Raw genomic sequence first — 15,172 nt, 5'->3', positions numbered from 1 at the left:
TCATTAGCATTGACCTCTTACATTCAGTGGAGTCTCACTCCCTCCTCATTAGCATTGACCTCATACATTCAGTGGAGTCTCACTCCCTCCTCATTAGCATTGACCTCATACATTCAGTGGAGTCTCACTCCCTCCTCTAGAGCATTGACCTCATACATTCAGTGGAGTCTCACTCCCTCCTCATTAGCATTGACCTCATACATTCAGTGGAGTCTCACTCCCTCCTCATTAGCACTGACCTCAGTCACCATAAACAATCTAATCCCTCCTTGTTATTTCTGACCTTATACTTTTCAATGAGAGCTGGGGATAAATTTTGTATTGGAACTGCTCTGACCAGGCCTATTGGCCCTTTCTTGGGTCACCTTCAAGGTAGTTATAATTATTGTCGCATTTATTGATCACCTTATAACAAACAATCAAGGTGATTTACAATAGAAGGCATGTAGCCATTGCAAAATGCAGCTGCGTGCCTTCTTCTCGGGGGACCAGCAAGGGAACATGTGACTCCTTTGTTAAAAGGTCTTCATTGGCTGCCTGTTGAAGAAAGGATTACATTCAAGGTACTTTGTGTGATTTTCAAAGCTATGGGTCAGGAAAAGCCAGCTTATCTTACTGGCCTGTTAATACCGTACCCTATCCCTTCTGCATTCAGCATCCCTTCTGTGAAACAGGCCCAGCTGCAGTCCTGTCATGTGCACATCTCTTCCAATTCACCTTAAATCTATAACAGGTCATGTGCAATTTGGGAAAATGCTGAAGACTTTGTTTTCCAAACGTCTTCCTTAAGGTCAGACCAATTATGGTGCTTTTGGCAGAGGTCAAGATTTTATGGGCTGTTATGTTATTGTTACTTTTTATTTTTGTCATTATCATAGCACAGCCAGTCTTCTCCAGGCGCATGGTAAGTGTTTTAAATATACAAGTTCATTAAATGAACAGTCACAAAGCAAAATCTTGACAAGGATAAAACAGTTCTCTAAAAAGCTTCCCTTGAACGATTGTCATCTTGCAAACCGAATGCAGCCCCTGGTCCATCGCCGTGCGAGCGACATTCGCTACTTGCGAGCTCTGCAGACCTGGGGGTGACGTGGCTGATTTCGGTACGTGCACTACTAGCCGCTTGTGTTAGGAACAGAGACCAATAACCGAGCGATCGGCTGCGCTGACCCGAGCCGAACTTCGGGAAAGACGCGGGCGCAGTACTCACCGAGCTTCCCAAACAGCTCTACTCCCAGGGCAGCATAGATAAAAAACAGCAGCATGAAAAGTAGCCCAAGGTTCCCTACCTACACGAGAAGAAAGCAGAGCACAAGTCAGACAGTTAGGAAATGCACCTTCCTTCATTTCTCTGCTAGGGCTCGGTGCTGTCAGAATGAGGCCCCGCATGGTGCGCGCCCCAGCAGGGTCTGGAGCTCCCTCTCCCGCCCTCCCACGTCACCCAGGGGCCCCGAGATGCTCGCATCTCTAAATACTCTAAAACCTTCTCTGCTGCAAGCAAATCGATTCGAACTGGCAGCTCAGATGGAGACGTTAAAGTCCGTTTGTGAACATGAGTTTCAATTTAAGGGAGATCAGAAATGAGTCCATGGGAGCTGCAAATTCGGATCAATTCTGGTCTGTGAATGGGATGAATTCAAATTCTTGCCGATTTGCAAGTAATACATTAATTTGTTCCTAATAAACAATGTTGAGAGCTATTAACCATTTCAGAGAAAGGCAAATAGGAATCTGCACATCTTTTTCATACTCAGAGTCTCTTTTTGAATGTCAAACAGTATTTATTCTTGGATTTGGACTTTTCCTAGTTTATACTCTCACTCAGGCTTATTCTGTGACTTGGCTACCATCCTGGACTCCCCTGAATTTTCGGCTAGGTTTAGCTTGAAAAGCTTTGCCTGGCTAGATTAGGACAGTGTTCACCTTTCTGCCCAGCGGTATTTGGCCACCTTGCAAATTTTTAAGAGTCACATCCAGCCAGTTGGGTCAGCAGGGAAAATGTGTACTAGCTGAGCTTTTAACTAATTCCCAAAGTTAGTCAGTTAAACCTGCTGAGAAAGGAGCCCACAGTAATATCCAGCGATGATAAAAGACTCAATAGTACCTGGTGACGAGGGGATCTGGTGGACTTAATATACAGCTAATCCCCTTTCTATTCTTATTTGTTTGCATGTGGTGGGATTCCTTTGGAAACAATATCCTGGTTATTAGTATTTTTCTCCTGTTTTAGGTCAGGGTCTGCGATTCAAATGCAAACAGGAAAGCCCCTCTGTTTTCTTTTCACAGCTTTTGCAATCTTGTTACACACACACACATCTTTCTCTACTCTGTGTACGCGTTTTATTGATATTTGAATGCAAATGTAGACGTTCAACTTGTATGAACCAGCCTTTAATCAGAAGCAAAGTCTTCATTTAAACAGAAGTATAAACTCCACATGGTAAGTGACTTCAGTTAAAAACAGCTTTCATGGGAGAGAAAGCAAATACTGCTTTTAGAAAAAAAGCTAACTTGTCCTCTTTGTCTTCCTTAAATCCCTCCTAGAGGGCAGAGAATGAGGCACAGAGTAGCCCTGCTCCTGTTCCGGGTCCTCTGCTGCCTTTTGGAAGGGACTATAGTGCCACATAGTGCAATGCTTTTCCGGGAGGGAGCGAGTGATATCGTGATATCTGTGGTCACATCTGAAGTAAGGCCTGGTGTAATCTCAAAAGTGCCTGCACCTCATTATCTCTGGACAGTTCTCACCTTGGTTCAATAAAAGGGTTTCACAGTCCACAGAGACTGCAGGAAGCCTCTGAGCCTTACTCCTTACATTTTATTTTTGCCTTTTGCCAACAGTTTTCTCCTGCTTCTTTTGGGCTTCTAGCTCAGTTGGAAACAGGCCCTTGTGGGGTCTGCAGTTCCATGAGCCTTCATAGATTTTCGTCCCATTTCTATCCCCCTTCTATTTAGCTTACAATTCAATGAAAAAGAAGGTAAACCTTCAAAGTGGATTTCTTTAGTCCTTTTTGTTGTTAGAAACCTTTTCCTTGTGTTTACACTTAGTGGAAAGAGTGTGCCCCATCTTCAGCTAAACTCAGCAGCACCATCCAAAGATACAATTCTGAGGCACTAAGGACAGGAATTCGTATCTCTGGAGGTTGTGCAAAATATTGCTGGTGTCAGCTATCAGGCCTATAATCAAGGGCTGTGCTTAATGCACAGCGTCCTCTGACTCCAGTCAGTGAAATAGTAATGGTACAAATCTCTCTCTAGTTGGGAGCAAGATGGCATCCCATGGCGTATCCCCAAGCTGCGCTCTCGGACTGCCATTATTTCCTGGCAGCTAGAAGTTGGACAGTTTCAAAAATCCAATTCCCAACTGTAGTGACTGTGGAGTTCAAAGGAAGAAACCACTATCTGTGAGCCATCAGAGTGATTCCCATTCTACCTGTAAAGAATAAAAGGATCCCACAGCAGGGGCACAGGCTCATGGGAATACAATTTTCTGCAATGCCAGCAGGATTCTGAGTGCCCTCGCATACGGGAATTCATGGTCTCCCTCAAACACTGGGGCACTGCTAGTTATACAGACAGACTACCCGTGAGGAAAGGAACCAAAGGTTTGTTTTAAGGGTTTCATATTTTCTGGAATGATCTGGAACATTGCTGGTTCTATTTTCAGATTGAACCGAGTCCTCACTGGTAAAAGGAGCCAAGTAACGATTCACCGGTCACTTCTACCCCTAATATGTAGACTGGAGGCCTTGTTTAGATCACTGCCCATCAGGCCCAGAATATCACCCAAGGTCTAGATTACAAACGGTGCAACAGCGTGACACATAGCCCCACTTACTGCTCACCAGGAGGGGGTAACCTGCGTGGAGTGGCAGCTACAACCATAAACCCCTTCCTGAGCAGACTGGATGGGCCATTTTGGTCTTTATCTGCCATCATTTCCTATGTTACTACTTCTTCTTGCTACAGACAAATAAAATATTCTGAGGTAGAGATGAAGAAGAGAAGGAGTTTCGTGTTCTCACCTGGGGTAATGCTTGCACTACGGTGTCCAGCAAAGCTCGCATCCCTGTGGCCATTTTCAGGAGTTTCAACACTGGAAAGAAGAGCAGAGCTGGAGCATAATCTTACACAGAAACACAGATACTTGGACCAACCACTTCATCTATGGGCTTCTCCCTCCAGTCCATGGGCCCTTGCAGGCTTGCATTCTGTCTGTTTGGCTACACTGGATGTCCCTGCTAGGGATCCACTCCCCTCGCTGTGAAAGAGTTATTTTCTCACATTTCTTTTTCCTGATCACTGCTATGTATTATGTACGCCCGCTTACTTCCCTGGAAACCGTGGACCCATAAAGAAAGAACCACCACGAGTCTGAAATGATTTAGCTATCTTGCTCAGGTCAGGAAGTGAGAGCCAATCAAACTTCCAGGTACCTTATTGCAAAATCTCTGCCCTATCAGATCTCCCCCTTTGACTTAGAGTTTGCATCTGAACAATGTGGAAAAGGTGAACGTTGCTGCTCCTGGCGAACCTTCTACGGAAAGGAGTTACAGAGCGTGAGCAGGCGCCTTACCTCTTGCAATCCTCAGCACTCTCATGATGCGGATAATTGTTGGGTTGATGGGGAGGGAGGCGTTCATTTTAATTTCCTCCAGTGTAATTCCCATGATGGACAGAAGCACTATGGCGAGGTCCAGTTGGTTCCATCTGCCAGGCCAAATCATGAGAAAGGCAGACAGATTAAATGTTGGGCTGACTGGCCGCCACAAGCTGCCCTGTGGGTTTCTTTACAGGAGACAGTAATTAACAGTTTGATAGTATTCAGAGGCATGGTATCATCTATGAAGGGTGTTGAGAGCAGCAGTTTCTATCTGTTTGCAGATGATGTATAAATTTATCTTCTGGTAGAAAAAGATGGGATGGAAGATTTGAGGAACACGCAGCATGGACTGGAAAGGATAGCGTTTGCTTGAAAGTGAATACCTTTACAGCATTTGGTTTATAATCTCTGTGCTTGGGTGAATTCCAAATTATCTTTAAAGATGCGACTTCTATGCTGGTGAAACTGGCTTTGCAGCATTTACGATTGGTGTGCCAAGTGCAACCCTATCTGTTCCTTAAAAGGTTTGCCAAGGTCATCCATGCCTTAATCACATACAGGCTGGATTATTGTAATACCGCTCATGTAGGATTTCTCCAAACATATTTAAGACGATTACAATTATTCAGATCACAGCTGCAAAGATCCTGGGTGGCACTGGTGCTAGGGATCTTGTTTCCCACTGTTAACAGCTCTCTATAGAGTAGTGGGGTAAATTTAAAATTTCGATTTTGATCTTTAAGGCCGTATATGGGACAGCTCCCAACTATCTGATGTTCATTATGTCCCATCTCAGGAATTGAGAGTCTCAGGATCTTCTCCTGAAGGCCCCACTGGTAAAAGATGTGAATTTGTAGAAGGTGACGAGGAGAGCGTTCTTGGTAACAGCTCCACTGGAGAAGCCTACCAATCACAATGAGATGCCAAGATGAAAACTTAGTGTTTTGTAAATCAGAGAAAGCATGGATATTTCTCCAGGAATTTTGTGACCCATAGCTGACTATTATGGACGTCAGTATAAAATTGTGGGGGAGTTTGCTGGAAGATTTATAGCTTCAGAGTCCCTGTTTGATATGAGCTGCTAGGGATGTGGATATATTAGCAGGTATTTTATGAAGAATTAATGGAAGGTGTACTGAGCGCTGACTTGAGAGGTGCGCTGTGACGTCTGCTGTTGCTATTTATCAGTTCTAAAGTGCTACTAGACATATGCACTGCAGTACGGATACACATAAGAGAGGGCATGCAGGCCAATAAAATGTTATTTCATTTCATTGCAGGGGTGTACGTCCAAATTTCATTTTGTTAGGGGGCTTTTTTGTTTTTTGTTTTTCTTTTCAATTTTATTTGTATCGGCACATGGAAACCGCTATTGAGAACTAGTGCATGCTATTTGTAAATAATGCTCGCTATAAAATGAATAGAAACAAAAACAAATCTAAATTTCAGTGTGATCATTTTGGGTTTTGTTTGAAAACAAAACAAGGGTGTTTCATTGCACTTTTCATTTCATTTTCAAACAAATCCACATCTTTATTGCTCCGTGGAGTTTACAATCTAGTGAAGGCAAACTTACATGACAACAGTTCTAGGGGAAGTGCATTTATAGTAGAGAAGTGGTCAGGATTTAAAAGCAGTCTCAAAAAGGTGAGTTTTTAGGCAGGATTTGAGAAGAGCCCGAGTGGGACCATGATGCACCGACTCAGAAATGTATTCCAGGCAAACAGCACAGCAAGGAGGAAAGCGCAGATAAGAGCACTGCCTGATAAATGGAGTTCATGAGAATGTGGGTAAGGAGAGAGACATAAGGGGACCGTGTTATACCAATACTGGAAAAAATTACACTGGCTTCCAATCCTGGCTAGAATTACATTTAGATTTTAAAGCTTTATCGAATGGTCAGCCAGACTATATAGCTAATTTGCTAATTCCTTACATTCCAGCAAGAACCCTAAAATCCTCTAAGGAAGGTCTTCTGAAGCTTTCTACTCCACTGAAACCACGTTAGAAGGTACTTGGCATACATCGTTTTCTTACTAAGGAATGCGCTGCCAATGTAGTTTTAAAAAGGACTCTATGAAGTTCCAGAAGGGCGCTAAAACCTGGCTATTTAACCAGGCTTCCAGCAGTGTTTGTTTATCTCTTTATATTCCACTTTTTGGCACTTCAAACATTTATCAAAGTGGATTACATTCAGGTACTGGAGGTATTTTCCTATCCCCAAAGGGCTTACAATTTAATTTGGAACCTGAGGCAATAGAGAGTAAAATGACTTACCCAAGGTCACAAGGAGGGACAGTGGGATTTAAACGCTGGTTTCCCTGGGTCGTAGCCCACTGCTCTGACCACTAGGATACGTTTAGAATTTCGTTTTCTATTTTACAAGCCGTTAAGCCCGTTAAAACGGGCTACATCCCTCTGTCTCTCACCTCCCCCTCATTCTCTCTCCCCTCACTCTTCACCACCCCCTACCTCCCTCCCTCACACTCACCCACTCCTCCCCACCCTCCCTCTCCTCCCACTCAGTCCCTCCCTCTCACTCAGTCTCACTCACTCCCTCCCTCCTCTATCCCTCTCCCTCCCTCCCTCTCTCTCAGTCCCACTCCCTCCCTCCCTCTCAGTCCCACTCCCCCTCACTCAGTCCCAGTCCCACTCCCTCCCTCCCCCCTCACTCAGTCCCACTCCCTCCCTCACACTCCCACTCCCTCTCTCTCCTCCCCTCTCACTCAGTCCCTCCCTCTCTCTCTCCTCCCTCACTGCTGCCGCCCGTCTTCGCCGCTGCGGCCCTGTCTCTCACCTCTCCCTCATTCTCCCTCTCCCCCTTCCACTTACTCACATCCCTGACTCTCACCTCTCCCTCATTCTCACTCTCCCCTCACTCAGTCCCTCCCTCTCACTCAGTCCCTCCCTCCCAGTCCCTCACTCAGTCCCTCCCTCTCACTCCGTCCCTCCCTCTCACTCTCTCTCTCCGTCCCTCCCACTTCCTCCGTCCCTCCCTCTCAGTCCGTCCCTCCCTCTCTCTCTCGCCTCCCTCCCTCGCTACTGGCCGCTGCCGCCGCCCGCTACCACCGCCGCCCGCTACCGCCCGCTGCCGCTACCGCCGCCGCCCGCTACCGCTACCGCCGCTGCCGCTACTGCCGCCGCCCGCTACCGCTGCCGCCGCCGCCCGCTACCGCTACCACCGCGCCCGCTGCCGCTACTGCCGCCGCCCGCTACTGCTACCGCCCGCTGCCGCTACTGCCGCCGCCTGCTACCGCTACCGCCGCCCGCTACCGCTACCGCCCGCTGCTGCTACCGCCGCCTGCTACCGCCGCCGCCGCCCGCTACCGCTACCGCCTGCTGCCGCTACTGCCGCCGCCGCCCGCTGCCGCTACCGCCGCCATGTTTGTTTGTTTCTTTTGACGCTGCCTAAGACCAACGTGCTCGCCCGCACATGCGCAGTAGAGCTGCTCTCTACTGCGCATTTGTGGCACGTCGGTCAAGCTTCGTTTATTAGGTAGGATTCTTTGCATTTTATTGTATTTGATTTTAGAATAATTTACATGTGATACAAAATTATTCAGAATAGTTAAATCACAAGCAGACTGTGATACATTACAGGAGGACCTTGCAAGACTGGAAGATTGGACATCCAAATGGCAGATGAAATTTAATGTGGACAAGTGCAAGGTGTTGCACATAGGGAAAAATAATCCTTGCTGTAGTTACACGATGTTAGGTTCCATATTAGGAGCTACCAACCAGGAAAAAGATCTGGGCGTCATAGTGGATAATACGTCGTCAGCCCAGTTTGCTGTGGCAATCAAAAAACAAACAGAATGTTAGGAATTATTAGGAAGGGAATGGTGAATAAAATGGAAAATGTCATAATGCCTCTGTATCGCTCCATGGTGAGACCACACCTTGAATACTGTGTACAATTCTGGTCGCCGCATCTCAAAAAAGATATAGTTGCGATGGAGAAGGTACAGAGAAGGGCAACCAAAATGATAAAGGGGATGGAACAGCTTCCCTATGAGGAAAGGCTGAAGAGGTTAGGGCTTTTCAGCTTGGAGAAGAGATGGCTGAGGGGGGATATGATAGAGGTCTTTAAGATCATGAGAGGTCTTGAAAGAGTAGATGAGAATCGGTTATTTACACTTTCAAATAATAGAAGGACTAGGGGGCATTCCATGAAGTTAGCAAGTAACACATTTAAGACTAATCGGAGAAAATTCTTTTTCACTCAACGCACAATAAAGCTCTGGAATTTGTTGCCAGAGGATGTGGTTAGTCCAGTTAGTGTAGCTGGGTTCAAAAAAGGTTTGGATAAGTTCTTGGAGGAGAAGTCCTTTAACTGCTAGTAATCAAGTTTACTTAGGGAATAGCCACTGCTATTAATTGCATCAGTAGCATGGGATCTTCTTAGTGTTTGGGTAATTGCCAGGTTCTTATGGCCTGGATTGGCCTCTGTTGGAAATAGGATGCTGGGCTTGATGGACCCTTGGTCTGACCCAGTATGGCACGTTCTTATGTTCTTATGTATTATAATGTGTGTTTTGTTATTTTTTTCTTTTTGTAAACTGCTTTGATTTGTTTGGGAAAGGTGGTATAGCAAAGTAAATAAACTAAACTAAATTAAGACAGGTAATGAGGAGCTGCAGAATGAATGAATTTGTAGGAATAAGCCCATTGACGTATTAAGATCACCAAGATAAGGAATCTACCAAAACATTCTGTCATATTGTAGATGGTTATCTACCCTTTTAGGTTACGCACTGTCTCAAAGAGAGTTGGCCAGGAACAGTGAACTTCTTTATTATTTCCCAGAGTGCCCTCTGGAACTCATTGCCGGAGGATATGGTGAAGGAATAGCTGGGTTTACAAAGCTTAGGACAATATCCTAGAAGACAAGTCCATAAACTGTTATTAACCAAGTAGACTTGGGGAAAGCCATTACTTATCCCTGGGCGTTAGCAGCGTGGGATCTGCCTATTATTTGGGATCCTGCCAGGTACTTGTGATATGGATTGTTCACTGTTGGAAACAGGATACTGGACCCAGTATGGCAATTCTTATGTTCTTATGACCTTTACTAGCAATTTTGGGGCAGATCTTTAAACCTGCGCGCGGGCGTAGATTTGTTCGCGCAACCCGGCACGAACAAATCTACGCCTGATTTTATAACATGCGTGCGCTGCTGCGCGCATGTTATAAAATCCAGGGTCGGCGCGCGCAAGGGGGTGCACAATTGTGCAACTTGCATGCGCCGAGCCGCGCAGCCTTCCTCAGTTCTCTCCGAGGCCGCTCTGAAATCGGAGTGGTCTCGGAGGGAACTTTCCTTCCGCTCCCTGCACCTTCCCCTCCCTTCCCCTATCTAACCTGCCACCCAGCCCTATCTAAAACCCCCTCCTGACCTTTATCATGAAAGTTATGCCTCTGGGCAGGCGTAACTTGCGCGCACTGGCGTGCTGCCGGCGTGCCAACCCGCAGCACGGTGGCTGTTCTGGAGGCCTTGGCCCCGCCCGGAACGCCCCCGGGCCGGCACCCCGCCCATGGCCCCACCCCCTGGAATGCCCCTTTTTTCGAAGCCCCGGGACATACGGCGTCCCGAGGCTTGCACGTGCCGCCGAGCCTATGCAAGATAGGGGCAGCTTTTCGGGGGTTACGCGTGTAACCCTTTGAAAATCTGCCCCTTTATGAATAGTATTTAACTAAACATTACATATTGAACTACTGACCGTCATACTGCCTCTCACACATTCCAGGTCGGAACCAGCAGCCCAGTTATGTTGTATTGGAAGAGAAGTGAGAAACCTCAAGTGCTATGTGGGTGGTCAGGTAATGATCAAGCACTTGATTTAAGTAATTGGGCAGAAACTAAATGGAGAGCTAAGTACGGGCAAAAAAGGATTTCCTGCCTGTTGGAGTTTGAGTTGCCAGAAGGGTCTGATCTCTGAATAGTTCAGAGGCGGTGGAGGGAAGGATTAAACTATAGTGATAAATGCCAACCAACTTCTATGTAAATGGACTGTTTATTCTGTTGCAAATATCCGCCTCTGAGTGAAAATGGAAACTCTTTAGGAACATCAAGCACTTGTGTGATGTTTTATTTATGAGAAAGAAAGAGGAAGCATGCTGTTCCCCCCCTCCAGGGTCCTGAAGATTATCCTTCTCCCTGTGGAAAACTTCCTGCCTGCCTCAAGCTTTAGAGTAAGCCCAAAATGTAAAAAATAAGCTTCCCTGACACATCTTGTTCTTAACAATTCTCTGAATTGTAGCCCAGTGTCATGTTGTATTTGATGTGGTTGAGTAAGCAGCAGCGCAAAGGCTGTGCTTTTATGTAGTTAGGGTAGGAGGACATGTGTATCCATGTTAACTGTTTGTGCTCTGTGCTGCTGACTTCATCCTGTGAGTTTAATAACATCACAGTATATGGGATACAGCATGTACACAGGATATATCTACATATTTCTATGATGTGCTGTATACATGTTGGTATTATATATATATCTATTAGGGATGTGCATTCGTTGGACTATTTAGTCCATTCGTTTCATTCATTTTGGCATGTATGCATGTATCTTGCGATTGGAATGTATGCGCACATGTGGGGGCCTATCTGAATATGCGCATACCATCAGTTTTGTGTGCATACCTTCCGATCGTGAGATACGTGCATATGGCCGAAATGAATGGCCCAATGAATGCATATCCCTAAAATCAATATATATAATATATGTTGGGGGGTGGTCACCGATTGTGCTCCTGTCACTGTTTAGTAGTACAAAGTATTTTGGGATTGGGAGTAGTCCATGACTTGTCTTTGTTGGGAATAGTTTGGGAAAGAAATGTTGTTGGTTGGTGTGATACTGAGCAAATGATGCTTTGTGTTTTATTCAGTTATGTTAACCTGTCTGGGTGTTAAGGAGTATGTGGGGTGTCCCCTCCCGAGAAAGGAGAGAAGATGATTGGCTGGGGAGTATAAATTCTGGGTCAGTTCTGTGGGAATTGTCCTTTCTTAGTATAGACTGGAGGAAGCGAGGGACCACCAGGATGTAGGGAGCCTGGAGGAGCCAGCCTGGGGGCTGGTGGGCGTGGGAGCCCTCCCAGTAGGGAGTGGTGCCCTGCAGAGGCTTTTCCCCTCAAGGGAATGAGCCCAAGGCCAAGAAGCTGGAGAAGGCAATCCCTCCCCCTGAGGAAATGGCTGGGAGCTTGGAGAATGGGGTGGTTCCAAAATGAGAATTATCCCCAAGAATAGCCAGACCGTGGAGAAGATCTGGGAAACCTGCATACTGCTGGAAGGCTGAAGTCAAGAGGGTTAAGGAGAAAATTGAGTTCCATGGAGATGAAAGTAAAGAGAGGGGTATGGGGGTGAGGGGACCCAGGCAATTAGGGATGTGAACATTATGTCCCGCATAGGAGACTGGTGTTTAAAAGGAAGAGGAGTCAGAAGAGTATGATTTACTAGTCCCTTTGTGATGGAGTGAAGGGTAGAGAGCTTCTGGTACTAGAGTATCCAAGAATGTAAGCCATACATTCTGTTAAGTAGTGTTTGGAGAAAGTTATGGGAGTAATGAAAGGAAGAACATACTTTAAGAAGGGAGGTGGTATTTATTTATTTATTTTCACTTATTTATTTATTTATTTATTAGCGTTCATTAATCGCTTTCTAGATAAAATATCGCCCAAAGCGATGTACAAAAATTCAATTCATAAAATATTAAATCAATAAAAACATACAAAACAATTCACAGCATAAACCTCTCACCACCCTTTACTTGTACAGGTCAAGAACCACCTATTACCAAACCTAAATCAGATGTTAATTATATATTGACAAACATTAATTAATTGCTGACATAAGCCAAGCCTTTAATTTCTTCTGAAATTTGGCCAAATTTAACTCTCCAGAGGCAGACTGTTCCATAACCTCGTGATTACATTTGAAAATAATCTTGCACCCAATCAGGCAGAAGTTCCATATGCCACCTTCATACACATCGTAAAGATCTTTTGGCAATGTGCCATTGTAAAGTCCCCCTCAAAGAGGGAGAACTATAACTATTTAAGATTTTAAATGCCAACACTAAGTTCTTAAATCTGCTTCTATCCACTAAGGATAAGCCACAGAGGTTTGGCCAGACTTCTTCAAGTCCAAGCTCTTGGATACAAATGCATTATTATTTTGGTCAAATGCTGGCTTTGACTGCATATCCCATGTTATTAAGTATTGTTATCTACCCTTTATATAATATGTTTAGGTTCTGAGCTGGGATTTACCAGATGAATAAAAGGTGAGTGTTTGAAGATATCCTTGAGCAGTCTTCATTTTTCAAGCAGGGCCAATGAAGGGAAGCTGCCCTAGGAGGGCAAAGTTCATAAAGGGGACGTGAGGGCTTCTTTCTCCCTGAGCAGATCAGGAGAGAAGGGGAGTAGGGCTAGCCACCTCCTTGCCTTTATCTGGGTCCACTTCACCATCTGCATGACCCACTTGCTGAGCCCACATAATAAATCAGTCAGGGACTGTGACCCTTACTCTATATCGGTCAGATCCTGTTGATATTTTATGTACCTTGTAAGAGGGGTTACATACATACATATCTATAAAATGCATGTGTCCCATATACTGTGATATTTTTTAAACTTAAGGGATGAAGTCATCAGCGCTGAGCTTGGACATCATCACACTTGGCTCAGGAATAGAATGCATCAAATCTTAATTCAGGGCACCGCACTATAGCCAGGTAATCCCTCACACGTCCCTCTACAATCACGGATGCGTGGAGGAGTTTCATACATCAAGCATTTTAGTTTTTATTTAGGATGCCAAATGTATTTATTTATTCGTTTGATTTATTTTCTGCCTTTCAGGCACTTTTGGAGTAAAATCTCAGGCTCTTCCCATGACATTGAACTTGTGTGTTCACCTAGCAGCTGGATGCAATGTGCCTACGAACGAGATCCCGGGGCATGGTCTGGTGCAAGGCAGAAACTCTACGGCCCTCTTACCGGTCTTTAAAGAATCTTCGGAACCCAAATGCTACCAACTTCAGGACGGCCTCGAGCACAAACACGATGGTGAACACGTAGTTACAATACTTCAGAGCTTCCTCCAGGGACTGCAGAGCAAACACAGATGCTTGTTAGTCATGTGAGAAGGGTTTCCTGGTCTATGCATAAGCCAGAGGCAGGGCAACCTTCGAAGTGATTTCCGTGGATAAAAAGCACTTTGCCCATGAAAATCGGCAGTCGGAAGATTGCCCACCCTCCGTGCAGCTGCACAAGGCATCGACTTTTAGCTACAGTGAGGGAGGAGATTTTGGGGACATGTTCAGTTCAGCGGGAGGAGGAGAAGTACAAACATGAACCACATTTTCAAATTTCCCAGGCACTTTTCCTGAAATAGTCTACCCATGCCAAAAACAGGTGCAAGTGACCGCACATACTTTGTAGCACAGCAGTTATCAAAGAAAAGGTGCGCGTGGACTTTCCCTGTAAGATCGGGTGCAGAGCCCATGGGTAAAAAAAAGGCTGTGTGCTCTGAGCCAGTTCGGAGAGTTTGAAAATTGCCCATTTCATGTAGTTTTGCATTAACTGGCTAAGACAGGCGTGGGCAATTCCAGGCCTCCAGGGCCACCAACTGCTTGGTTTTTAGAATGCCCCTAATAAATATGCATGAGACATATTTGCATACAATTGAAGCAGTGTGCATGCAAACCTCTCATGAATATTCATTAGGAATATCCTGAAAACCTGACAGGTTGGTGGCCCTCAAGGACTGGAATTGGGCTAAGGGGACCATAAAGCAAACCAAATATTCCCATCAACCCGAAGTCACGCAAGATGATGTCTGATGACTCCAAAATTATTTAAAAGGTTTTTCGGCAATTTTACTTTAGTACTGGTTTCCCATAGCAAGTTGCACCTGCTGGCAAGACGGAAATAAGAGCTTTCACAAGCCAGGGGCCTAGAGTTCTCCGTCACCTCCTATGTATTTTGCTTGTAGTGCTAATGCTGAGAGCATTATCTGCTTTCAACTAGGCTCTCACTTCAGGCCAGACAACTGTAGTGCCCACCGTCCTCCTCACCCCCCCTGGTCAGGAAGAACTTACAGCTGGCTCATGATGCGACTTTCCAGGCAAGTCCAGAGAAAAGAAACCATATTCCTGCTGCTCAGATGACATTAACACCTTGATTCACATATGAACTTCTAAACAAATCCTCTACAGATTACTGCACAGTGAAAGGCGATTTTCATTGACATTATTAGCTGGTGATCATATCTTTCTGGTCTTTGTTATAAAAGAAGGAATCATTTAAAAAATAGTATGCTATTGAAATATCTAAAAATATGTTGTTGTTGCCAAAATCATCCAATAAATGAACCTTTCATGGCCAGAAGTATGCAGTCAGATGTAAGGAGGGTAATTAAATGCCTGGGGCTTTTGAAAATCAGGCCCAAGATGTGTTATTTACAAGACCTGACATGGAGAACTGAAATCTTGGATCTTTACAAGTAACACTTGGAGGGCAGTTTCCAAGCCACATCCCCAGGTAACCAGGCCTGACTGATAATTACCCTCCACTAAA

General features: G+C 45.2%; 1 protein-coding gene across 1 annotated transcript in view; it reads right to left on the bottom strand.

Annotated features, from left to right (window-relative positions):
* The window catches only part of CACNA1H (calcium voltage-gated channel subunit alpha1 H), a 449,793-nt gene that overhangs the window by 12,488 nt on the left and 422,133 nt on the right, over positions 1-15,172 (bottom strand). The window contains 4 exon segments of the mRNA XM_029576705.1: positions 1,211-1,289; positions 4,023-4,093; positions 4,574-4,707; positions 13,592-13,701. Of these exon segments, the coding sequence (XP_029432565.1) occupies positions 1,211-1,289; positions 4,023-4,093; positions 4,574-4,707; positions 13,592-13,701 (394 nt within the window).

This window comes from Rhinatrema bivittatum, chromosome 14 (assembly GCF_901001135.1).
Source record: "Rhinatrema bivittatum chromosome 14, aRhiBiv1.1, whole genome shotgun sequence".
In the NCBI taxonomy this organism is placed as follows: Eukaryota; Metazoa; Chordata; class Amphibia; order Gymnophiona; family Rhinatrematidae; genus Rhinatrema; species Rhinatrema bivittatum.
The sequence above is the reverse complement of the archived record's forward strand: the minus strand, read 5'-3'. Positions and strand labels throughout refer to the sequence as shown.